Here is a 24,096-nt window from a genome sequence, read left to right on the forward strand (position 1 = left end):
GTTGTAGTAGCCCGTTAGGCTTTCGACGGATTTGTCGTCGAGGTTCTTGAGGGCCTTGTTGGTGATGCGGTCCGGTCCGGCCGCCGACCTGCTGTTGAGGTCCTGCAGGTGCGGCTACACTGATTTTCCGTCGATGGGAACAGCAGCGCCGGTGGTCTAAGTGAGCAAAATTTAGTTTGTGGTGGTTCCGTCGGCGCCGCATTATGCGTGGCTGTTTCTGCACCGGAAGAGCCGTAACTAAAGAAAAAAAAATGAAGGGGACCAGCTAGTGCATAAAATTCACGAACTATTCGACTTTGTGAAGGTGGATGACCAGCGAAGCTTTCTAGCTCACGAAGACACGCATAAAGGTCACAAATTTTCTGTCACTGAGTAAATATAAAAGGCATGAGCAACGACGAGAGAAGAGAATCCAAATTCAAAATGGAGAACAGCAAGTTTATATAACGAACGTTTATATAACGCAGGTCTAGCCTTAAAAATCAGCCCCATGCAGAAAATTTCGGGGAAGGGGGGAGGGGCTCCCTAGGGATCTCTTTGTCCCTAGGGGGCCCCCTCGGCTCCCCTAGGGACAAAGGCTCTCTTGCCTTTTCAGATTCAGGATTGGCCCAACTAGGTTCAACCTTGACTAGGCCCAACCTTGAGGCCCTCAGATCATTTCTCATGACATTGCATTTTTTTCACGCTATTTATTTATTTAATGGTACTATTCCTCCTATTCATTTTTTTGTACCTCATTTTTTCTCTTCTCTTTTCTTTTTTGCCTCACTATATTAACCCCCACCGGAAATAGCAAGCCCCGTTGCTCGCGGGGCAAACCTTTTCAGCGTTCATGAACGCTTTGTCTTTCTACGCGCGAATTTTCACGCTTCTTGTGGGCACCCGCTAACGAACCGGGACGCAGCAAGAAGTGCGTGAAAGCTGCTGCGAGCAGTATCGCGCCTACGTATCTCTGATGAGCGATTTCAGTGTTCTTGATGGACGCTCGGTGCAAACCTACAGAAAGTGGTTGCGCCGACGAAAACAGAACACCGCTAGGGGCGCTGAAGCACTGCATATTGATAGATCTGTACCCGTCCACGAAGTCGAACACGCGCATGGAAGAGGCGTATATAGCTTTGCTGTGAAAGAAAGGCGGAGAGTGAGGCAGGCAGGCAAACAGGCGGGCGGGCGGGCGGGCGGGCGGGCGCTGTCCTCACATCACAAACTTTTGCCCCTTTTCGGGCCGCACAATAATGCTTCTTGGTTCCGTCATTCCAGCTGCGTTAGACAGTCGACCATCCCAAGTAAACTGAGAAAATATAATCACAATTTCAAATCTGGCAATGCGGAATAACTGGTTTAAGACATACGCTATAGTCACGGACAAAACAGGGGAATGCAGGGAAAAACTGTGGTTGATTCCTCTGTTATAGGAGTCGGTAAAGCACGAGAGGGAAATATGCAGCGAAATGATCTACAGCGAAAGGAGCATGGTTTGCGGGATGCCGGCTGTTTTGTCGGTGTGCTTGGCGAGCGGTCCTGCTAGCGGGTCACTTCAGGGAAGGTGCGACCACTTCGGTCACTCCGGGGAGTACACTGCAGGCGGTTGCGTTGCGACGAGCTCAGCTTTTGGAACACGAGAGGTGAAATTTGTCGCTTGAACCGTGCACGCGCGAACCCGTTCCGCTACCCGCTGGCGTTTCCCTTCGCATCAAATCAGTCGCCGTTCGCGCCATTCCCCCGTCGGCGCTGCTACGACGCAACTTACGCCAACTGTCGGCGCTTGTGAGCACCATTTGATGGTGTGAGCATCAGCATCATGCTCTACTTGGCTTCCTCCATGCCTCTCCTAGACGGCAGCACCTTCCGCGTCAATGAACCTTTCATAGAGTTAATACTACTGACTCCACTCCTGTAATAATCCCATAACGGGATTGACAGTATATATCCTGAAATAAATAAATAACTGTCGGCGCTTGTGAGCATCACGATGCACTACTTCGCTTCGCCTCTCCTAGACGGCAGCACCATCCGCGTCAATGAACCTTTCTCTGGCGTTTCTCCTGTGTTCGTTGTGCTGAAATCATTTCCGTGACAGATATGACGTCATCAAAATCTTGGTGTAACCGGGAATACAACACTTTCGTGTTACTAATTCAATACTATCATTTGCTAAATGTGAAGTTAAGATTTACAATACGTTAGACTACATGAAAATATCCAGTGAGCGACACCGTGTAAAAAACGTTTCCAGAAGGAATGATTCCAGAGGTTCCGAACTATCGTCGGTTATGTACGTTACATTGGATGAATCACATTGTCTCGGCGTTTCGGCATCCCTGCCTTTAAGCGAGAAATAACAATGAACCACATTCATGGCTTCTTCAGCTGACAGTGCATGCTTGTTGTTATCTGCGTTAAATTTCTAATAACGCAGCCTTTGCTTCCTGTCACAGTGTGCCTGACCACGACACGCGAGTTGAGGGGTGAACTGCCTAAAAATTAATCATTACTATTAAAGCACTGATGGATTAATCGGAAGGTCAATCATTAAGCCGTAGAACTTCTGTGTCTTGACTGCATACGGAACTACCCGTAAGTATCCCGGTTCAACTTTCAGCAGCTAATAAACTTAGGACCGCATACGGTCATAATTTTATTAGCTGCTGAAAGTTGAACCTCGTATACGGTCTCAATTTGATTAGCTGATACTGAATAGCTTATATTATAAAGGTATTATATGATACTTTCGCATCTCAGTATATCATCCTCAGGGCGACGATCGTGAATCTGCCAATACTTCCTGCCGACTATCTCTTATCAATGCGGTGGAGTTTCTGAATGACACCAACGCAGGCACTTTTTTTTTTCCAGAAACCTTGTCCCCGACAACTACGTCGAAGCTTTCTTTTACACGGTGAGTATATGCGATAAGTGTCGAGCATCGTAATCAGTTGCTTCGGCTGATAAGCATTCGCTTATTAATTAAGCGTTCGCAGTAGGAGCATGACACGAACAGCGAACCGTTTTCTTTTTTTTTTTTGAGCATCATGCATGAAAGGAAGCACCGAAACCAGGAAATCAAAAATGGGAGAAATAACGCATTTGCCGTCGGCTTAGCAGCGCGTTCCACACTGTCGCTCATATGTGATTTAAATTGATTGAATGACAGCTTCGGGCATGATAATTATCTATGTGATCGCTGAAAGTGTTGTATGCTCGCTCGACACCCAGCGTCATACTCGATTGTCGTGGCTCCCCGATATAGCGCCCGTCGATCTCGTAGCGCACACAAATATGCCAGCGACATGGCGTCCTGCGTAGTCCTTAGGGCACGGAGAAACCTTAGGGACAGGGAGTCCCTGCAGCCATTGCCGCAATAAAAGCGTCGCCCTTCTTTACGCGATAGACATCGCGTGTGAGCAAAACCAGTCTTTATCTTTTAGTTTCGGGAACATTGGGATAGTTAAGCGTTGTGTCACAGAGGAACCATAAAGACATATTATAGTTTTGTTCAATTTGAATGCGAAAGCTAGCATTCGGTGACTCACTCAGTTCCATATTCTAGCCACGAAAGACGCTTTTTAACCGAGAAGACGCAAGAAATGCTGAAAGAAAAATTCCCCGCATTTCTCCGAGGGGAAGAATGTGAAAGTGCGAATGCACGAGTTGAATTTGCGCGGTTCGGTAATGTTCGCGAAAGAGAGATCACACACACACACACACAACTACAAAGAAAGAAAGATGCATTTGTTCACAGACACCTATTTGTGTTGTCGTTGTACTTGATTGCTAGAGCGGATCTCAGCTTTGAAATTTCGTGTCAGTACTCCTTTAAGCGGGTGCATTAGCCCTTCTCACGCCCGATTCCTGGCCAATCCCCCACGTGCGTATGTGCCATGTCAGCGGCCAGGCAGCGCGCGCCCATCTCCCCCCGTTGCCAAGGAAGACGAGGAGATTCCTGGCCAATCCCCCACGTGGGTATGCTATGCGGACATCGCCAATTGATTGCTAGAGCGGATCTCAGCTTTGAAATTTCGTGTCAGTACTCCTTTAAGCGGGTGCATTAGCCCTTCTCACGCCCGATTCCTGGCCAATCCCCCTCGTGGGTATGTGCCATGTCAGCGGCCAGGCAGCGCGCGCCAATCTCCCCCCGTTGCCAAGGAAGACGAGGAGATTCCTGGCCAATCCCCATCTCCCCCCGTTGCCAAGGAAGACGAGGAGATTCCTGGCCAATCCCCCACGTGGGTATGCTATGCGGACATCGCCGGTGGACGCAGGTTCAGGGTCGCTTAAGAAGTGCACCGCACTTAAAAATTTCGAGCTACGGTGGCGCGCATTATGGTCAGGAGTGACGCCATATGGGCCAGCACCAGAACATGGTTGTCAGGTGAACTGCACGTTCGCACTACGATCGCCGAGTCATGTTTCTTGGTGGTGGCTTAAATGCGAGCCACGAAGACAAAATACAAATTTGTTTTATTCAAAAGATTTCGCGTTTTATAGTGTACCCAGCGCTTGTCCGGATGCAAACGATGTTTTATTCACTGAGAAATTAATTAATGTTAAAATATTGATTTCCCCGCTAAATCGTGTGTTTTCGTGGTCTGCAATGACATCACAGGAACCGACCGCTCTGCAGCCGATTGGAAAGCCTTTGTTTACCGTTAGTGAACTTAGATGGCGCCACAATATATATCAAGCCGTTTTCTGCCTCTGGGGCCCTATTCTCGACTGCACAAATTGCCATGCAATTCGCCATGTTTTGTTTTTTTAAGTGCGAATGCACTTCTTAAGCGAGCCTGAATCGTCCGCCGCCGTCGTCCGCATAGCAACAGCTGCGGGTGCGCGCGCTCCCCGTCTTCCCTAGCAACGGGGGGAGATGGGCGCGCGCTACTCTCCTCCTCCTCTCTCCGCTCAGTGACTGCGGGTGTTGGGCGCCTCCTCTCCACTTCGGGCGGGAGAGCTCTCGCTCGCGTAGCGGGCGCTCCGCATTCCGACGCGTGAGGGCGCTCGTGTAGCCCTCGCCGTAACGGCGGGCGCTACTCTCGTCCTCCTCTCTCCGCTCAGTGACTGCGGGTGTTGGGCGCCTCCTCTCCACTTCGGGCGGGAGAGCTCTCGCTCGCGTAGCGGGCGCTCCGCATTCCGACGCGTGAGGGCGCTTGTGTAGCGGCCGCGTGGCGCGGGAGGGTATTAGTCGAGCGCGCGCCGTCGTCGAGAGCGGTCGCTGGTCCTGCATCTCGATAACGATGATGGCGGACCGGGCAACGGTACCAGCAATAACGAGTGAAATATCTTTCTTTGTAGTTGTGTGCGTGTGTGTAATCTCTCGACTACTCATTAAGATCACGATATCCACCGTAATCGCGCAATCAACAACCGTGCATTCGCACTTACACACTCTCCCCCTCGGGGAAGTGCGAGGGAATTTTTTGCCTAAGCACGACGTAAGCAATCAGTGACGTGATGCATATATAGCTATGACGACATGCGGTGTAATTTGACGCTTTTCATTATAATCGCAACCTAGTAATCTAATATTGCGCATAAAAGATATGAGAACACTTGGCACGTACTATAAAAATTAAGACGGTAACTGAGGCTGGCAAGAGAAACACATTCTGCACGTCAAAATTGGCGTCAACACCACAAACCACAAGGCGATCGAGTAACGTTGATAAAAAACCACAGAAAGGCCGATGTTGAGCTAAAAAACATCAAACAATTTTTTTACCGTATTTATTAATTTCTTTCAATCGCTTTTAGTAACATAGTTGGGCTCTCTACTTCAATGCAAGCTTTGTTGCGTAATCACCTTCCCGACCGCAACCGCTGCCAGGCTATCGTCCGCTGCTATGTTACAAGTTTATGGCGTGATCACAGAAAAAGACATCCGCGATCGCTTGCATGACACATAAGAGCAGCGAAGCGCTACGCCTGATAATCGCGGAGCGCACCGATGTCACCGATTCACTCATTCGTCAAGCTCGACTTCAATCAGCGCTGTAATAAACAAGATTCACTTTTCTTTGTTATTTTTCTCTTGAGTTCGATCATGTGACCCAGCAGCGTACTAGAAGTGTGGACAAATGCCATGCATTGGGTACTTTGTCATGAAGAGGCTCGTACTGTCCTCTTATGTTGCGGTTACGCCAAACAAATAATTTTTATTTTATTGCCAAACATAAAAGCAAAATACTTCATGTCATTTGTGTGCTTCGTGATTGCTGACTTGGAGACAGTCGAAACTATTATTTCTTTCGTTAGAAAACGTGCTTTAAACCGCGCACCATGCGAAATTGCGCCTGCTGCAAGTTCCCGGACATTTCGCGGCGCCAAAGGTCGTCGAAATTTCTTTCCCTATTTCGCGGCAAAAGCAGCAGCCATTTTCAAGCTGTGACGTAACATTACGTCACTTTTACGCAAGCTGAAGTTGCGAATGTGTGACGTGATCGTTCCCTCCAGTTTAAATTACGTCACGCCTTCTCAGCCAATCACAGAGAGGGCGTGTATTACAAGCAGTGTTGTTGTTGAATAGCAAAGACAGGCCTACGTTGTCATGTCCGGTGCATTTAGTCTAGTTTTTCATTGGCGGCCAATAATTATGCGCTTTTAGTAAAGACAAATAAGGTGAGCTTTAGAACTCTTGACAGCAAACCATGAAACGTCAAAATGACGAAACCACACACAACCGCTTTGTCAACCGGAAGCACGTGACCAAAATTGAAAGCCAATCAGAAAAAGACTTCCGGCAAATTCTCCAGTTTCCTTGGAATTTGTGCAGTCGAGAATAGGTCCCCTGGTTTGTTTTTGACCGTATTTGAACTTGGCTTGTTTTTGTTCAGGGAAAAAATAATCGTTTCGGGAAACAGAGTGCTCGCTCGACGAATATGGTCACGTAAGACACCGTTGCCTACGTCAATCGGCCAGTGTCGTCTAAAACTACCCCAAAGCCCCACAGTCCTGTGTAGCTAAACCAAGCATGGTTCGCGCAGTACCAACAGCAGTGCGCATTGGTACTTATGTTTACGTGTGCTTTCGTAACTTCCACTGTCGGTCCCACCATTCTTCCTGCTTTAAAAAGAATGTGGCCTAAATTTAAACGCAAATAGCTCGCTCGGCAAGCTTATAAGCTCTGCCTAATGTGCGTTTGCTTTTGCCGGCCTCCGCCAATCACAGAGCTGGCTGATATGACATCATAGGTTATGTTGTGGGAAATGAGCGAGTGGGTCGCATGGCCTTTCCCTTTGAGCTTATTTGAGCGAAGTTTATGTTAAAAGTGGTGTCAGTATGATTCTAACGAGGCAATCTTTTGAATGAACAAAACTTGTGTTTTGCCTTCATGGCTCCTTTAAGTTGACGGCCGCCAATCGCACAAACATTTGGTTCTGCAACGTCATCGAGAAATCGGCCGAAAGTCGCTGGGAACTCGCTACGGCTCAATGTTTTCTGTAATATCTCGGTCATTTTTTTAGAGTTTGCTATGAAATTGGTGTCATTACAATATGGAGAAAGCAGTTCCTTAAATGAACCAAAGTTGTTTTTCATCGTTGGCTTAGTATAAAATGCGTAGGCAGTATTCCCAATTCGCTTGACTATATTTTTTATTGCCAGAAAAGTGCGTTCAGATGGCGCTCCGCTCGCATGCTCCTCGATGATTTTGTGACGTCACTGTGATGGCACACTGGCATGTCCGCAGGTCGGAAGGTATGGGACTGCGCGCACGTGTAACACATATATTCAGGCCGTGGCTGAACACACACAGCCACGAACAACCCTGAAAATCGAAATTTTAGGAAGTCCAGCGTGCTCAAACTATTGCAAGCCCGCGTGACGCCATGTCATTGCCGGAGTATGTGAAATGGACGTGATGGATGCAGGTTGTTGGTTTGGAATCTACAAATAAATGAAGGCTATAAACTTGCGCTAAACAATGAAATTGAGGGTTACGTGAGGTCGACTACACAGTAATTGCACAAATAAGAGTTAAAGAAATAACTTTGTGTCGCCTTAAAAGGACCATGAAGACAAAACGCCAGTTTGTTTTATTCAAAAATTTTGGTGTTTTATAGTAGCCCCCAGTGCGTGTCCGGCAGCAAACGACGTTAAGAAGTTCAGAATTTAAGCCAAAGTTTTGACTCCCGCTGAACCGTGTGTTTCGTGACACCTGCGATGACGTGTCCAGGACAAGTACTGAAGCGAACGTATGCATGCACTACGGCTTCAGAGAACGGCGGAGCGGCTTGTTTACCGTCAGACCTCCTAGATGGCACCACGCTCAGGACCTCTGTCTTCCCTCACTGTTTTTGAACAGATTTGTGCCTGCCTATTTTTTTTTTTTTTCGTTCATAGTAAGCGTTTCATGAGACATTGGGTATGCTTGACAGAGTCACAGAATACAGTGCACTTATGCCAGTTGGCCAGTGTAGGCTCATTGTTCAGGACGGCTGTGCAGCTATAGCCGGCATAGTGCGCGCAGTTTGCACTGGTGCTTCTATGTTTCTTAACTTTCATTGTCTACCCCACCAGTCTTACTAGTGCATTATAAAAAGAATATGCATCAAATTTAAGCACCAATAGCTCATTCTGCAAGCTTATAAACCCTGCCTAACCTGCGTTTGCTTTTGCCGGCCTCAGCCAATCGTACAGCTGCTCATAATACGTCGTAGTTTCTAGTGCGGAAAGTGAGCTAGTGGGTCGCATGGCAACTCCCGTTTTTTGTATAATTATACAGCTTGTTTGAGTGAAGTTTGCGTTTAAAGTGGTGTCAGTACGATTCTAACGCGGCAATCTTTCTCGTGAAACAAACTTGCATTTTGTCTTCATGACCCCTTTAACCGTATTTCCCGACATTCAGCCGAAGACGCAAGGCAGCGGGAGCCACGTGACGAACAAAGACCAAACGATGAGCATAGGTAACGAATATCGAAGAGTTCGCACATACGATGAGTGAAAAGCATAACCAATACCAGTTACGGCTGCAATCTCACTCTTGTTGGCTTGTTGAACATGTCAATGCTTATCATAACACTTGTGAAAGTTGCTTATTAAAGCATTGTTTTTTTTCGTTTCAGACTGCTACGGTCGGGAAAAACATTACTGGTGAGCTTTGCTGGTTGTCTTTGATTCGTAGGATGGACGGCACGTTTCGAACAGTGCACCGAGCGAACGAGGCTGCAGTTTTTCAGCTTTATTAATGCAATTCAGAGGGCTGAAAGTAGTAAAAACATAGGCATTTAATGTAATGACAGTAGTAGATCTTCGTAGACCAAGGGCAAATGCTCGGTCAATGGCTCTATGTCCTTGCGTACGATGTAAGAGGTGTCCTCTAATGAATGTCTCAGAGGAAGGAGGTACCACTGCTACATTTTTTGACGTGAACGTCAACATCTTCGTATAAAAAAAAATGTGTGCTTACATCACCAGCCTATCTACGTCCACTGCAGGGCAAAGGCCTCTCCCATTAATCTCCAGTTACCCCGGTCCTGTGCTAACTGCGACCAATTTATCTCCGCAAACTTCTTGATCTCATCTGCCCATGTAACTTTCCGCCGCCCCTTGCAGCGCTTGCCTTCTGCAGGGATCCACTCTGTTACCCTTAATGACCAACGGTTATCTTGCCTTCGCTATTACATGCCATGCCCAAGTCCATTTCTTCTTCTTAATTTCTGCTATTATGTCCTTAACCCGCGTTTGTTCCCGTTTGTTCCCTGACCGTGCACTCGGCTCTCTTCTTGTCCCTTAATGTTACACCTATCGCTGAGTCGTCCTCAATTTAAGTTGAACCCTCTTAGTGAGCCTCCAAGTTTGTGCCCCGTAGGTGAGTACCGGTAAGATGCAGTTGTCATACACTTTCTTCTTCAGGGACAATGGTAGGCTGCCATTCATTACCTGAGAATGCCTGCCGTATGCACTCCACCCCATTCTTATCCTTCTAATTATCTCTGCCTCATGGTTGGGATCCGGGGTCACAACTTGGCCTAAGTAGATATTTGCGCTTACCACTTCCACTGCCTCGCCACCTATCTCAAACTGCTGCGCTGTCCCGAGGTTATTGATCATTACTTTGGTTTCCTGCATATTAATTTTCAGGCCCACGGTTCTACTCTGTTCGTCCAGTGCGGAAAGCATGCTTTGCAATTCGTCCCCCGAGTTACTTAGCAAGGCAACGTCATCAGCAAATCTGAGGTTACTGAGGTATTCTCCATTAACCCTTACTCCCACCTGTTCCCAATCCAACGTTCTTAATACTTCATGTAAACATGCTGTGAAGAACATTGGAGAGATTGTGTCTCCTTGTCTGACGCTCTTCCTTATAGGTATTTTACTGCTCTCCTTATGGAGGATGATGGTAGCTGTGGACCAATTGTAGATATCCTCTAGTATTCTTACGTAATGCTCATCTACCCCCTGGTTCCGTAATGCCTGAATGACTGCTGAATGACTGCTGAGGTTTCGACCGCTTACATATTAGAACCCAATGGGGCTGGTAGATATTCGCCAGATATATCGACGGCCCTTGTGTTCCTTCCGGACACAGCGATACACCAACTTAACGAACTTGTAGGGACGAGAGATGAACAGCGACGATGCAGGAACAGCAGCGGGCCTACAGCATGAATTGGGTAGAGCGACGCTTCTCACAGATGCCCGAAGTGATCTCACAGGGGTCGCCGAATGGGCGGAGTTTAAACACAGAAGCGGCAATGGGTGCCAGCATTCCAGAGTGTTGCGCCCGTCGCGAACAAAGTACAGTAAAAGCTCGTTAATCCAAACTTCAATAATTCGAATTTATGGATAATTCGAACTGTGCGATTTGGTCCGGCCAAGGCTCCATAAAAGTTTATTTATAAAGAAGCCCGTTCATTCGAACCCGAGTAGGTTCTGGGTCGGATAATTCGAACTGCGCACCACCGCGCCGGCGCCTTGGCACCCGGCTGGCTCACGACCAGAGAAGCGCGCCCTCCGCCTACACGCGTCGCTCCGTAGTACGGAGAAGGCACAATCGGGTAAAACTAGTCTAAATCCCGCATGGCGGGCGTTTTGGAGGATGCACTCTTTGCGAACTCGGTCGATGAGGACGCGAGTACAGCGGTGCGTGCGCTGAGAGATGAGGGCGTCATATCTCAAGTCAGGAGTGCAGAACCTGACGCTGCCAATAACGACAAGGAGGACGAGGACCATAGAGTTTCATACTAATATTAATATGAAACTCTATGACGAGGACGAAGCATAGAGCGCCCGTCCGCTTAGAACTTATGGCCGGATGAAATGAGCCAGTCTTTTCTTAAGAAGACGAGGAGGAGGCTTTCCGCTACATTCGTTTGTTAAGGCAAAAGTGCCGACTGCAGCTTTTAGGGGCCAAAGGGAGGCCGCAATCACGGGATTTTCCAAGCATCAAAGTATTGAGATTCCTGGCGGCTTCACAACCGCAGCTTACTTCGTTATTGTTCACTTCCATTAGTTTGAACTTTCATCAATTTAAACTGAGATGGCGTCCCCTTGCGGTTCGAATTAACGGGCTTTTACTGTACACCCCTGTCTCGTGATAGCCAGCGCGCTTTGAGAGAGGGGGAAGGGATATTTTAACGGGTGGCGTTCGTACGCAGCGACGGGTCCCAACCTCAACCGGTCGGGGTCCGATCACGCCGCCGCTAGAACCATTGTGTTCGAGAATTTGCAACTGCCGCGGGCGTGAGCCATCGTCAACGAGGGTCGGGGAGCCCGACACACTCCGGCATGTCGTAACCTTGTTTGAGGAGGGCGGGCTTTATCTCAACGCACGAAGACTTCACAGCGCTGTACCAAATTGGTATCACGTGCGCACAGGGCAGCGGCGCGCTGAATCGTAACACCGGATACTTCTGTTTATTTCTTTTGCGCTATTTGTAGTTCAACACCGAGGCCTCCCGCTTGCATCGGGCTTGTAATCTTGGTCTCACAGGGTGAAGGGGCCGTGTGTCGCGTCGTAAGATGTTATTTCGTCCTACACAGAGCTTTAATTATTGAATGTGTCAATCAATCAATCAATCAATCAATCAATCAATCAATCAATCAATCAATCAATCAATCAATCAATCAATCAATCAATCAATCAATCAATCAATCAATCAATCAAGTAAACAAATCGATTTGTCTGGTATAGCGCACTCATCGCATGAAGAATAAGCGCGCGACCACCAACGCCCCCAGGCACGGACCGCTTCGAGACGGTGCGGGAGCCCCGGGCCAACATTCTGGGCGTGCTGTCCATGTCGGTGGTGCTGGGTTGCATCCTGTCGGTGACGGTGAGCGAGTCGGACGTGCTGCTCAACCTGTTCGTGGGCCTGAGCAACGCCACGGTGACCGTGTCGCACCTGACGGCCCTGTACTCGCCCGTGGGCGTCTTCTTCCTGGTCGCCACTCACGTGACCCAGGCGTCGCAGCTGGACAAGACGCTCACCGTCTTCCGCACGTACCTGCTCCTCACGCTGGCGGGACTGGCCGCCTACGGACTCGTGCTGCTGCCGGGCCTCTACGCGCTCGTCACTGGCCAGGTGCGTGCGCGTGGGGCTACAAAGAGGGGAACTGCGCAGCACAGACGAAACACAAGAAGAAAAAGACAACCACGAGCGCTGACTTGCTACTGACTTTATTAAAGAAGATAGTCTTTCTTTGGCTACTTAAACCCAGGAATTTTGGTCTGTCTGTCTGTCTGTCTGTCTGTCTGTCTGTCTGTGACTCGATTCAGCCACCCGGCCAAAGCAAAACAATGCGTGCGCAATAGTCTTATATAGTCACAGCTAAATCTACCCGTCTATGTCCGGTGTAATGTTCATACTTGTCAACATTGTTGAAGAAGAACAAGACATTACGCAAATATGAGACAACAAATCAATGCAGAAGTAATATTTGCAGTGTTCCTTTATACAAATTCAAACATGCTTGACTTTTGCGAAATGAAATACTTCATCAACTGCAGAAAAAGAATTCACTCCGCCGTCGCCTGCTGTCGCCCCCGCCACTATAGCATCTAGTGCCATTTTAAGAAATCAACCGGCAACAGTTACGCAAGGTTCCACTAGATAGTTTCCACGTTCTGCTTGCAACGCAGGTGGAGTAGGGAAACGCGGTTCTACAAACGTTGAAGTAGGGTGCCTCGATTAACGCGCGTCTTCGCCGTACGGCAGCGTTGGCATCGAGACACCCGATTTGTAGCAGTGGAACGCGGGAAATTTAAAATGATTTAAGCAAACATTTGGCGTCTTTACCTTGGGAGGAGCGCGACGCAAGAGGAACAACATGAGAGGTGAGCGGTAAAGCACATTTACTTCGCAAAAGCCGATAAAGACTATCGTCTTTTGACGGCATTTGCAACGAAAGGAGCAGATACGCGGCCAATTTTTTTTCCCGAATATATTCAGGGCTTTTTTCAGACTTGTTCAGGGCATTTTTAAAATGCGTGGTTATGATAGACCTTTTCACGAGTTTAGAATGGGATGAGTCAAAAGGTAGAAGCGGTTTGCTGGCACGTGGATCGTATACGCCCAGCAGATATGATTGTGCGAAAAATGAAGCTTCAGATCTAAAAACCGGAAAGTTCTGTCCACGGGACGTTCAAAAGTTAAAACCAAAGGCTTAAAACATTGACGCAAATGACTAGTACCTGAAACATTAACGGTTTCAGACCCGCTTCGTCGGTGTTGCGCTTCACTTTCTTCATCTCGTGTTTAGTCTGTGTTGCGCTGTTCCCCTCTTTGTATTCGAGCGAGAGGCCATTGGGCCCCCCTTGGGGAAAGTGGTGCTGGGGGAAGAGAAAGACATGAATCACACAATGGCCGCTGTTCCAGCGTTGGGAACAGTTCACGCAGTTCAGTTGTCACAGTAAGCGCGCACAGTTCACAGTGTAGACATAGAGCGCATACAGCCGTTCAGCCCTTGAAAGTCGGTCAGACCGCCGTTTTTAGGATAGGACTGGTGAGAGAGAGAGAGAGAGAGAGAGAGAGAGAGAGAGAGAGAGAGAGAGAGAGAGAGAGAGAGAGAGAGAGAGAGAGAGAGAGAGAGAGAGAGAGAGAGAGAGAGAGAGAGAGAGAGATGAAAGTCAGCAGTGGGTGCTCACCTTTTCTTTCCTCCATGGTGCTCACCGTCACGTGAATTCTCTCACGCATGCGCACTGCTCACCGTTGGGGGGGCGAACAGGACCCGCGTCGCTTCCTGCGTGTCACGCTGGCGCCGGCGGTGAAGGCGTTCCGGTCGGCGTCCCGCGCCGTCAGCGTGCCGGACACGATCGAGGCCCTGGAGGAAGCGGCCGACCTGGAGCCCCGCATCGTGCGCTTCGTGATCCCCGTGGGCGCCAACGTGAGCATGTCCGGCACCGCGCTCGTCGTGTCTGCCGCCGCCGTCACCCTGGCCACGCTCGACGGCCTCGAGCTGGGACCCGAGGAGATGCTCATCATCAGGTGCGGGTTTATACAGATCCCCATGGCTTTTGGGCGAAGCTATATCCGTGGCAGGCAGGCAGGCAGTGTCTGCAATACATATACAGTTATCTAAGCTGTGTTGAAGAAGGCGATGTTATATCGTTCCAGAACTCGCGCGGTGTGAGCTTAGATAACTTCATGGCACTGCTTGAATTTTGTCTTCAGTGTACTTTTGTTTTATTCCAGGATAAATTGTATGTGCAACGTAGGGGTGTGTGTATCGGTTTCGAATGCGAACTGTTTTTGGCCCGCATCGATAGATAATCTGGAGCATGATCTGGAAGGGAAAGTGATGAAAGTTTTTAGGTATGTTGACGACTACTTGATTTTTTTTAAAGGCTCCATCGTTGCAAAGTCCACCTGTTGTTTCTAACCACATTGTCATTGTTAACGAGATTTTAGAAGTGTTCCTACGAGTGGGGAAATACCTTTCTTTTACCCATGATGTGCCAAGCGATAACTGTTTGATGTTTTTCGATCTTAAGCTTACTTTTTTATCGAACCATGTTTGTTAGCTTTACATACCGAGGGTACGCAAAGGTTTGTTGCCCTATGAGTCCGCATACTCAAAGACTGTCAAAAGAGCGGTTGCCATGACCTGTCTTCAAGCAGCGCTCATAAGTCCTGCCAACACAAGGCTCAGGAAAATTTTGTCGCCAAGGTGTCTAGGTTGCTGACGGCTGGCTTCCCTTTGGTTGTCTTGATAGCCGGGGCCGAGTCGTCGTTTCAAAGGATCAAGTGCAGCGGAACCCGTGAAGGTGACGCCCTAAGCGCAAAAACCCAGTGGTCTTACCATACGTCTGCGCAGTAACGCACAACGTGAAAAATATAGCCAACGGGCACGGAGTGCCGGTAGTGTTTTGTGTCCCTCGTAAGTTGGCTAGCTTGTGCCCCAAGATCCTCAAAGGATCAAACAAGGCCACAGCATGCTTAAAGCATTCCACACAGTTTGTTCACTGCGCTACGTGGGTTGTATACTCGGTACCGCTCACGTGCGGGAGGGTATATGCGGGCCAGACTGGCCTTTGTATCACTGACCGCTTGAGGGAACACCAGCTACCAATGAAAAACAAAACAGTGTCGCATCTACCACACCATTGTTTCGCCTGTGAGGACAGGCCATTTCAACCGCTGTTGAATGAAACAAAAGTGCTGAGCAGAAGCCGGGAACAAGTCGCCCGCGAGTTGGTATAGAAGCCTTTTTTATTCGCAAAAACCACGGCAACTTACGTCGTATGGAAGTGAGTTTGAGTTCTTCAAAAGGATGGTGCATTAATAAGAAAAGAGCAAAAATGGTTGCTTTACCTGGTAATAGTATCTTGCTCCTGAGAAAGACGCGCGTCGCTAGGTTTGGTTATTACAGGGGAGCCAAAGGGTTTTCAATTTGTTGCTTCATTTCGAAGTGCACCGTTGACTAGTCCGTACTTTATAGTGGTCATTGCAAAACTATCGCCAAGAAACCAGCGTTTTAACAAAGTATGACATTGAGATGTTTACCGGTCATAGGCATTCACTGCTGCGCTAACATTGTGACGCACGCTGCAGCAGGCCGGCCCGGTAATTTTCTTGGCACGCTATTTTGTACGACCGACTCTGCGAAAAGTTTAAATTGTCCGCTGATACGTCGGAATACGCACGGATGGGAGGCGCATCATCACCGATATTATCAACATATCCTCATCATCGTCAAAACATCATAAAAATGACATCGGGGATAGGGCCCATGTGCCGTCTGGTGTGAATGTGAAGAGATATCATGATGCCCGCCAGAAGGACGTTATCCGACTGAGAGAGTGTGCGTGCGTGTGTTCGTGTTTGGGCGCAAGTTTGTCAGTCCAGTCGTTGCCCATTGTCGTAGTGTACATATAGTTACCTATTCCTTTAAAGGTGAGCTAACCCGTGAATTATTTTAACCTTACAATGTCCACGGCGTTATAGAGCTGGGTGAACATCATAAGCCTAAATGTGCACTCAGCGTGACGGTGGTGCTGGCCAGCCTGGGCGCGGCGAGCATCCCAAACAGCGGGCTGCTCACCGTCCTCATGATCCTCATGGCTCTGGAGGTCTCCAGCCGGAACATCAGCCTCGTCCTCGTCCTCGACTGGTTGGTGTAAGCCATGGCCGCCTCGATCTCGGCGATTCCTTTCCCCGACCACTCCCTGCCTGCCTTCCTTGTGGGAATAAAGTTAAGTGTTAGGCACTGCCACCTCCGCGCACAGGGTGCCCTGTGACGCCGAGAGCTTTTGTAGCTTCTAATACAGCTTTGGAGCCTACAGTGTAGCTTTGGGTCTCGCTACTGCCGAATTCAAGCTCGGGCTATGGAACCCTTCCCAAGGAGCCGTTTTGTGGTGCACAGACGCCGGCTTGTTCGCTCAGGCCATTGAAAACTTCGCATTGCAAAGCTTTCTGACCCACATCCCTTCCCGAAAAACTTGTCGCATGTAACGGCGCACTTTTGAAGGCAAGACGAAGGTTCAGTCAGCTGTTAACTGCCATCTTCGCTTGTTGGATGTCTTCCTCCCTGCACAACCGCAGCGACCGTTTGCGAACGGCGGTGAACATCTACAGCGACTCGGTGGGCTCGGCCATCGTGCAGCAGTTCAGCCGGCTGAAGCCAATCGAGGAAAGCCTGGACGAGAGCCTCGTGCCGGAGCAGCGGCCACTCGCGCCCAGACTCGGAAAGCCGGCCTTTCAGTTCCCGGCGAGGTCGACGGTCGAAGGAGCCCTGCACGGCGCCGACCGCGAGGAGCAACTCTCCTCCATGCTGCGGCCTGCACGCCGCCGCGGCACCCTGGCCTACGTGCCGCAGCCCGGGGCAACTCCCGGAGGCTGGCGATCGCACCAGAACAGGTCGAGCTCACGACCGAGTTCCGCTCCCGGCCTCGCTTCGCCCCAACCGGCGCCGTCGCCCTCCAGTACAAGCAGCAACGAGACTCGGGACGGAAAGGAAAAACGAGGTCAGGGTTAATTTCAGTTTCGAAGCGACGGCTAAGGACATGAAAGATCCTGTCGCGTGATGACCGCAATCATGTATACACGCGGAAACACGCTTAAACTGCACAGTGCGCGGCTTAGGATGGAAGTGGATGACATGTCATTGCAGCTCTACAGCGGTACGTCATATGATACCTCCCCTCATGAGGGACAATTGGTGTGTGACATTCAGCCGAATGAACTACTACTAGCCCGTATGATTCTAACGAGGCGATCTTTCGAATGAACCAAGCTTGAGTTTTGTCCTCACGGCCCCCTGAAACAGCGGAGCTGTGATTCTGTTGCGTCGGCTCGAACGCCAACGGGTGCTCGACCGAGAGCTGCAGCGCCGACACCGCGAAAATTCTACCGTTCGCGCAAAGGGATGTGCAGCGAACTTTTAGCGGCGGGAGGGATCCCTCCCTGAGCGGAAGGAAGAGGAACCTGCCTGTGCGTTACCACCGCGCCCTCTATCAGTGAGTCTGAGAACCTGCTCCCACCCCAGCGTGACGCACGAACTTCAGCAAACGGACGAAAAGGCTCGACCTGCAAAAGTTCCATGGCTCAAACGTGGTATACGGGAGAAACGAAAACGACAGCTGTGTACGCGGACCAGTCTAGGGTTCTTATTCGTGCTTTTCCCACGTGTCCTATGCAGCTTGTGAAGCGGCTATTTAAAATGAGCTCTACTACTAGTCCGCCCAATCTGGAGGAATGGAATGTGGCTGAATCATCTTCTATGACAAAGCAGAAGCCGGGAGAGAGAAGAATAGCCGTTTCACAAGCAGCATAGGACATGTGGGAAAAGCACGAATAAGAGCACTAAACTGGTCCGCGTACACAGCTGTCGTTTTCGTTTCTCCCGTATACCACGTTTGAGCCATGGAACTTTTGCAGGTCGAGCCTTTTCGTCCGTCTGCTGAAGCTCGTGCGTCACGCTGGGGTAGGAGCAGGATCCCAGACTTACTGATAGAGAGCGCGGTGGTAACGCACAGGCAGGTTCCTCTTCCTTCCGCTGAGGGAGGGATTCCTCCCGCCGCCAACCGTCAGCTGCACATCCCTTTGCGCGAACGGTAGAATTTTCGCGGTGTCGGCGCTGCAGCTCTCGGTCGAGCACCCGTTGGCGTTCGAGCCGACGCAACAGAATCACAGCTCCGCTGTTTCCAGGGGCCGTGAGGACAAAACTCAAGCTTGGTTCATTCGAAAGATCACCTCGTTAGAATCATACTGACACCACTTTTAACGCACACTTCGCTCAAATAAGCTACATAAGTAGGGGAAAAGGCAATGGTCATGCGACATACTAGCTCATTTCCCGCAACAGAACCTATGATGAAATAAGAGTCCAGCTCTGGGATTGGCTGAGGCCGGCAAAAGCAAACGCAAATTAGGCACGGCTTATAGGTTTGCCAAACGAACTGTTTGCGACTAAATGTACTATGCATATTCATTTTACAGCAGTAAGAATGGTGCGGTAAACAATGAAAGTTAGGAAAATGCACGTAAGCATAGAAGTACCGATGCGGACTGCTGCTGGTACTGGGCGCACTATGCTTGTTTTAGCTGCAGAGTACTCCGCCGCTTTGAAGTTGTTTTACACGAGAGTTGCCGTTTGGCGTAAGCGACATTGTCTTACGTGACCCTTTTTGTCGAGGATACCCCATGTTTCACGAAACGAATTACTTTCCATACTAACAAACACGAGCCATGTGCAAATACCCTCAAAAACCAAGCCACGGCGGACAACGGTTCATGGATGAGTGTAGTAGCGCCACCTGGGAGGGCTGACGGCAAGCAAGGACGCAAACCAGCTTGAACAAACGCGCTTATGACTTCATTGCTGACGTTACTAAAACACACGGTTTGGCGGGAGAATAAAAATTTAAAGCGATATTGATTATTTTTCTCGGTGAATACGGCATCATTTGCTTCCTGACAAGCGCTGGGGGCACAATAAAACGCGAAATCTTTGGAATAACACGAACTTGTATTCTGTCGTCGTGGCCCCTTTAAGCAGATTTCACACTGCATGGAACTAGGTTTATTTTTTTAGTCAAGTATGGCACTTGCATGAGCATTGCGTGTTCCAACAAGCTCAGATTCACGCTATGTTGCTGTGAGAGCGGCTCGCTGGGTGTGAGGGATTTGATATATCTTCGGCATACATTCTTGGAGAGCATTTCGGCAGGGTTATGTTACAGCATAAGCACGAAAAAATCAACTACCGCAATTTCAAACTGACAACGATGGGAGAACGCGAAGTTTTCAAAATCGTCAAACACCAAACAAATCAATCCAGAAGCGAGTGGACCGTTATCGCGACGGTATACTGCAGTGCGATTGTGCCTAATGCTTACGAGTACAGGCATACCATGGCTTTCCCTGGCTTTCGCCATCGTCGTCGTTAGACATGATTTTTCCCTCTAATTACGCACGTCTGTGCACCCTTCCCCAAATCCCAGCTGCTTCGACCGTGCCGGATGGGCGCAGTCGGATAGACGTGGGCTATTGTATAACGCGAGGGAGCCAGGCTCAATTACCGTTCTAATTTCAACATCGCCAGAGGAAGTTGGCGTTCATGCAGTGGGTTTCGGTGGACTACAGACGACATCAGTGAGAGGCTGAAAGCTTCGCTTAAAAAAAAAAACAGCTCAAGAGCTACGAGGGGACCAGATGTCTTGTCGACGAACCTGTGTGTAAGTGCTGTTAATACAACTTAGCGAAGTTGAATTAAAGGCGCCATGAGAAGACTGCGGTTCTGGGAAGCAATGCCCGTGTGTCAAAATAATGCGGCGTATTCGAGGCTCGTTTCTTTCGAGGGCTGCGAACTGCTTCTTCATCAATTCCACGCGCATCTCTTTTACCTCCACTCATGCGTAGCGGATCTCACTTCATCAGTTCTACTAGCATTGCGTTCATAACTGCGTCATGCTGTATCGGTGTTTTCAGACTATAAGCGTCGTCAATGCGTAAACGTTATTTGGTTCCCCGGCTTATTTGTGTGTTGTTTCTTGCCTCCAAGGTAACGGCAATAGTATCGGTGGCCCCATCGTAACAGCTGGTTTATTCTCTTTCACGCAGTGCCGGTGCTTACGACCGGAGCTAGTACAGCTGCGCCAGTCTGTTTCGATGTGACCCTGCACGCAAACGGCCAAACGCCGGTGCGCTGCCAGGAGATCGTGGATGGCACGTCGCCAGCCCGGAGCGGCATCGAGAGTTCGGGTCAGTGCTTACTCGATGTCCGATCGCCGGAGAATCGTCCTCGCGGCCAGGAGGAAGCGGTGGTGCCCTCGGAAGGGGCGCCGAGCACCAACGGAGACCTCGCCCCCGCCGGCCCTGTCGCCGTCGACTCAAAGGCGAGATCTCGCTCTCGTCGACGCCACCGGCGACGCGTTGCGGCTGGGACCAGCAGTAAGGCCACCGAGAGTTCGGGTCAGAAGCTCGAGCTCCAGGCGCCGGAAGATCCGCCCCATGGCCTCCGGCGGGAGGCGGTGGCGCCCTCTGAAAACTCGCCCAGCACCACCCAAGGCTTCGGCCCCGCAGCCGGCGAGGCGAAAGAGAAGTCCCCCAAGAGCGACGACAAGGGCAGCGGCAGCAAATCTCGGCGGCGCTCCAAGTCGCGCAAGCGCCGCCCTCGGCACAGGCACGCCCAGACCGCGACTCCGTGGACGTCCTCGCCGCACGCTCAGCCGCAGCCGCGTTTTGATAGCACTTGGTCGATGGACGTGTCGCCGGGGTCGCCCATCTAAAGGAAGCCTGCAGGACATTGTTTTCTGCACCGATTACCGACTTTTACCATACCTTTCTCATTCGTTTTCTGCCACCGTATACAAACTTTTTATTCATTCATCTCTCGATCTGCTGTACGCGGCACTGCAGCAACCTGCAGGGTGCGCGTATGAGCACTGAAGATTTTGCACCGTGCTGTAATGAAGCACGCAGTGGTTTATAGACTTAATGACAACGCCTTTACTCTGTCACGTCTGAATAAAACGCTCCTATTCATACCCATTAGAACGCTGGGGTTAATGCTGTGAAAAGGGGAAATTACCTTCTAATGCTGCAGATTCGCGCCTGGGAGGACAGCTCTGCACGGCCTATTCTGGAAACATCTGTCGTCGGCGTGACTACGCAGTGATACTAAAAATTCAGTTGCTGGCTTTTTCCAACACAACTTGCGCGGAGAGGCTTGTAATAAATCGGGCGTCTCTTACCATATTACTAGCGAGACACGGCAAGTTTCATATTAAGTGGGGCCTGGGAACATTTAGCTCCAGTTTCCGCGGCCACAAATATGTTTGGGCAGACAAATAAATTCGCAAAGTATGAACACCTTAAGCCTAGCTATCAGTGGTGATCCACCCTATACCAGTGGCAGATCCCGAGGGGGATTGGGGGGTTGGGCGCCTGGGGGGTTGGGCGCCCCCTGGGGGGTTGGGCGCCCCCTAAGACACCTGCTCTGCCCCCTGCGTCCCCCTTCCGCGCCCAACTCCACCCATTCGTCTCCACCTACCAGTTTCATTCGACATCCTCGCTGCTACAATCACTGCTCATCGGGAGAGCCTTCAATGCTTATTTTGGCAAGCCTTTGCCCGCGTCGTTAAGAAAACTTGTTCTTCGGCCGGGTGAGGTTTCTGCTTCGTCGGGAATCCCCCCTGCATGACTGCCGTGGTTCACTATTCGCTCGGTGGCGAGCCTGTTCGCGATGTGATTTAAACGTTTGTGTATCAAGTGCACCAGTTTGGAAAGGTACTGTTTATCATTCTAAATAAATAGCAAAAGCGGTAACATCGGTAGATGTCATACTAAGCTTTCAAGCACTGCCGTTTTAGGTTTGAGTGCCATCATCAGAAGCTAAAAAAATCTGTCGCTATAATTGGGGAACTTTCAAATAGAATCCCTTAGAAAAAGCACGCATAGGTTAAACCGGGACTCTCGTGAGCCCGACAACTTTGTAAAAAGAATCAACTGCTTTAGTTTTAACCGAACTTGGCGAATTCGAGCGTTGTCATTTAGAAGCAGGCCGCAGCACGAACGTGCCGTATTTTGGAACAGCTCGCATGATTTCCTCTCTTGATACTGCAATGCCCACCTGATTTCCACATGAAACTTTTAAATTCAACTTGGGGGAGGACTTCTGGAAAACGGTTTTCTCTGCGCGGGCCCCACCTACAAGGGAAAACGAGAAAGCTCCTTTCGACACCTGCCCACGACACCGTCTGCCTAGAACAGGTGCTGCAGCATTCGTTGGGAAATATTTACTGAATTTAGATACTAAAAAGATCTGCCGGGTTTCTCTAAGAGAGCGTGAGCATCCCGTCCGTACGCTGACAAACGGCGACGAAGTGCGTAAACACATGCTCGAACGCCACCGCAGCAACTTGGGCCTCGAGTACCCAGAACAATGCCGCCGGTATGACATTGCCTGTCGCGCCATCGCGATCGCATATGCGGCTATGTCACTGCACAGAAGCTGTGCTGTTCAACGGGCGCTGGCCAAGCCGGGGCAACCGGGAGCGCGCGGTAAAAGAGGTAAGGCATGAATAAAGCAAGGAAGGAGAAACAGGAGATTGCACTGACTAATGTCTCTTTGGCAACGCCACCCTCTGCATTATCGAGGACAGCTGCTCTACGCTGTCCCTCTGCTCTGTTTTAGGGCGCAGCCCTAAGGTCTTTGGGCTGAGCCTCGTCGCCGTCGTAACCGAGTGAACGATGGCAAGACCGAAGAGTGAGCTAAAGCAAAAGAGAGTTTCGCGAAATTGTGAGGGGAGGGTGGTTCGCCGTGGCGGCGCGAGGGCTCTCCGAAAGTGTGCGGTGGGGGAGGGAGGGGCAGTATGCTGTGCCCGCACATGACGCTCGTCTGCGCGACGCTGGCGAAAACGTGAGGGGGGTGTGCACGTGACGATGGTGTGCGTTCCCTGCCTAAGAAGCCGGTCACCGTCCCTTCCTGAGACGCACTTCGCGCCGCCGACGCAGAGGCTCATCATCGCTGCCGTCGAGAGAACCCATATTAGTGAGTGCTTCTTCAGCGCACTGCCACTGCGCCCAAATATCGCATTAGGGAGTATAGCAAACGCCAACCAATTTTAAAGCAGAGCTTTCTACCTTTACCAGCCAACGGTTCTTTCTTGGCGTGCGGACCAAGAAACTCCCCACGCGGCTGGTGAGGCGGAGGGCGCTTTTCACTCACGGAGCACAGTGTAGAATGCGCGGAGATAGGGCGCCATTACCCAGTGTTCCCCGTGCTCACCCCGACGGGCGCGCCGGAAGGACCCTTCCGTCGGCTTTGTCGTCTGCTTTAGCGACGGTATTCGGCCTGTTTTGGCGCAGCTTCGCGTCCATTGTGCGCTCACTTCGCACGTCTTGCTTAACTTGTTCGACAGCACCTCCTGGGAAACCCGGACCCGACAGAATTAGGTGGTCGTACGGCAAAGATACGTTGAGGATTGGTTTTCAGGGCGGGAAAACAAAATGTAGAGACCACGTATACAGCCATCTGGCCGCTAGAGAAACGCTACCTTTTACGCACTGCTTGCCACGAATGGAACTCCGTTTTCTAAACTGGTGAAGACGAATTCGGTTGTGTTTTAAGACGTATTACAAAAGGAGAAAGGAGCGTCTGCTTCTGATAAATAGCGATTATAGAAGTTCCCTCAGCTTTCTCCCAATTATTAAACTTACT

The 24,096-nt window shown here is 50.0% G+C and overlaps 1 protein-coding gene across 1 annotated transcript in view; it reads left to right on the forward strand.

The window, feature by feature from the left end:
* LOC144162150 (excitatory amino acid transporter 3-like) overlaps nucleotides 1-22,094 on the forward strand; it is a 32,164-nt gene extending 10,070 nt beyond the window's left edge. The window contains exons 3-9 of the mRNA XM_077692638.1: nucleotides 2,857-2,899; nucleotides 9,057-9,084; nucleotides 12,175-12,518; nucleotides 14,161-14,420; nucleotides 16,417-16,551; nucleotides 16,977-17,398; nucleotides 20,496-22,094. Coding sequence (XP_077548764.1) covers nucleotides 2,857-2,899; nucleotides 9,057-9,084; nucleotides 12,175-12,518; nucleotides 14,161-14,420; nucleotides 16,417-16,551; nucleotides 16,977-17,398; nucleotides 20,496-21,163 — 1,900 coding nt within the window. The 3' untranslated portion in view covers nucleotides 21,164-22,094. The remainder of the gene's footprint in view (nucleotides 1-2,856; nucleotides 2,900-9,056; nucleotides 9,085-12,174; nucleotides 12,519-14,160; nucleotides 14,421-16,416; nucleotides 16,552-16,976; nucleotides 17,399-20,495) is intronic.
* Nucleotides 22,095-24,096: the final 2,002 nt, after the last annotated feature.

This window comes from Haemaphysalis longicornis, unplaced genomic scaffold (genome assembly GCF_048455015.1).
Source record: "Haemaphysalis longicornis isolate Haplotype H1 unplaced genomic scaffold, Haemaphysalis longicornis Haplotype H1 scaffold_12, whole genome shotgun sequence".
Taxonomy (NCBI): Eukaryota; Metazoa; Arthropoda; class Arachnida; order Ixodida; family Ixodidae; genus Haemaphysalis; species Haemaphysalis longicornis.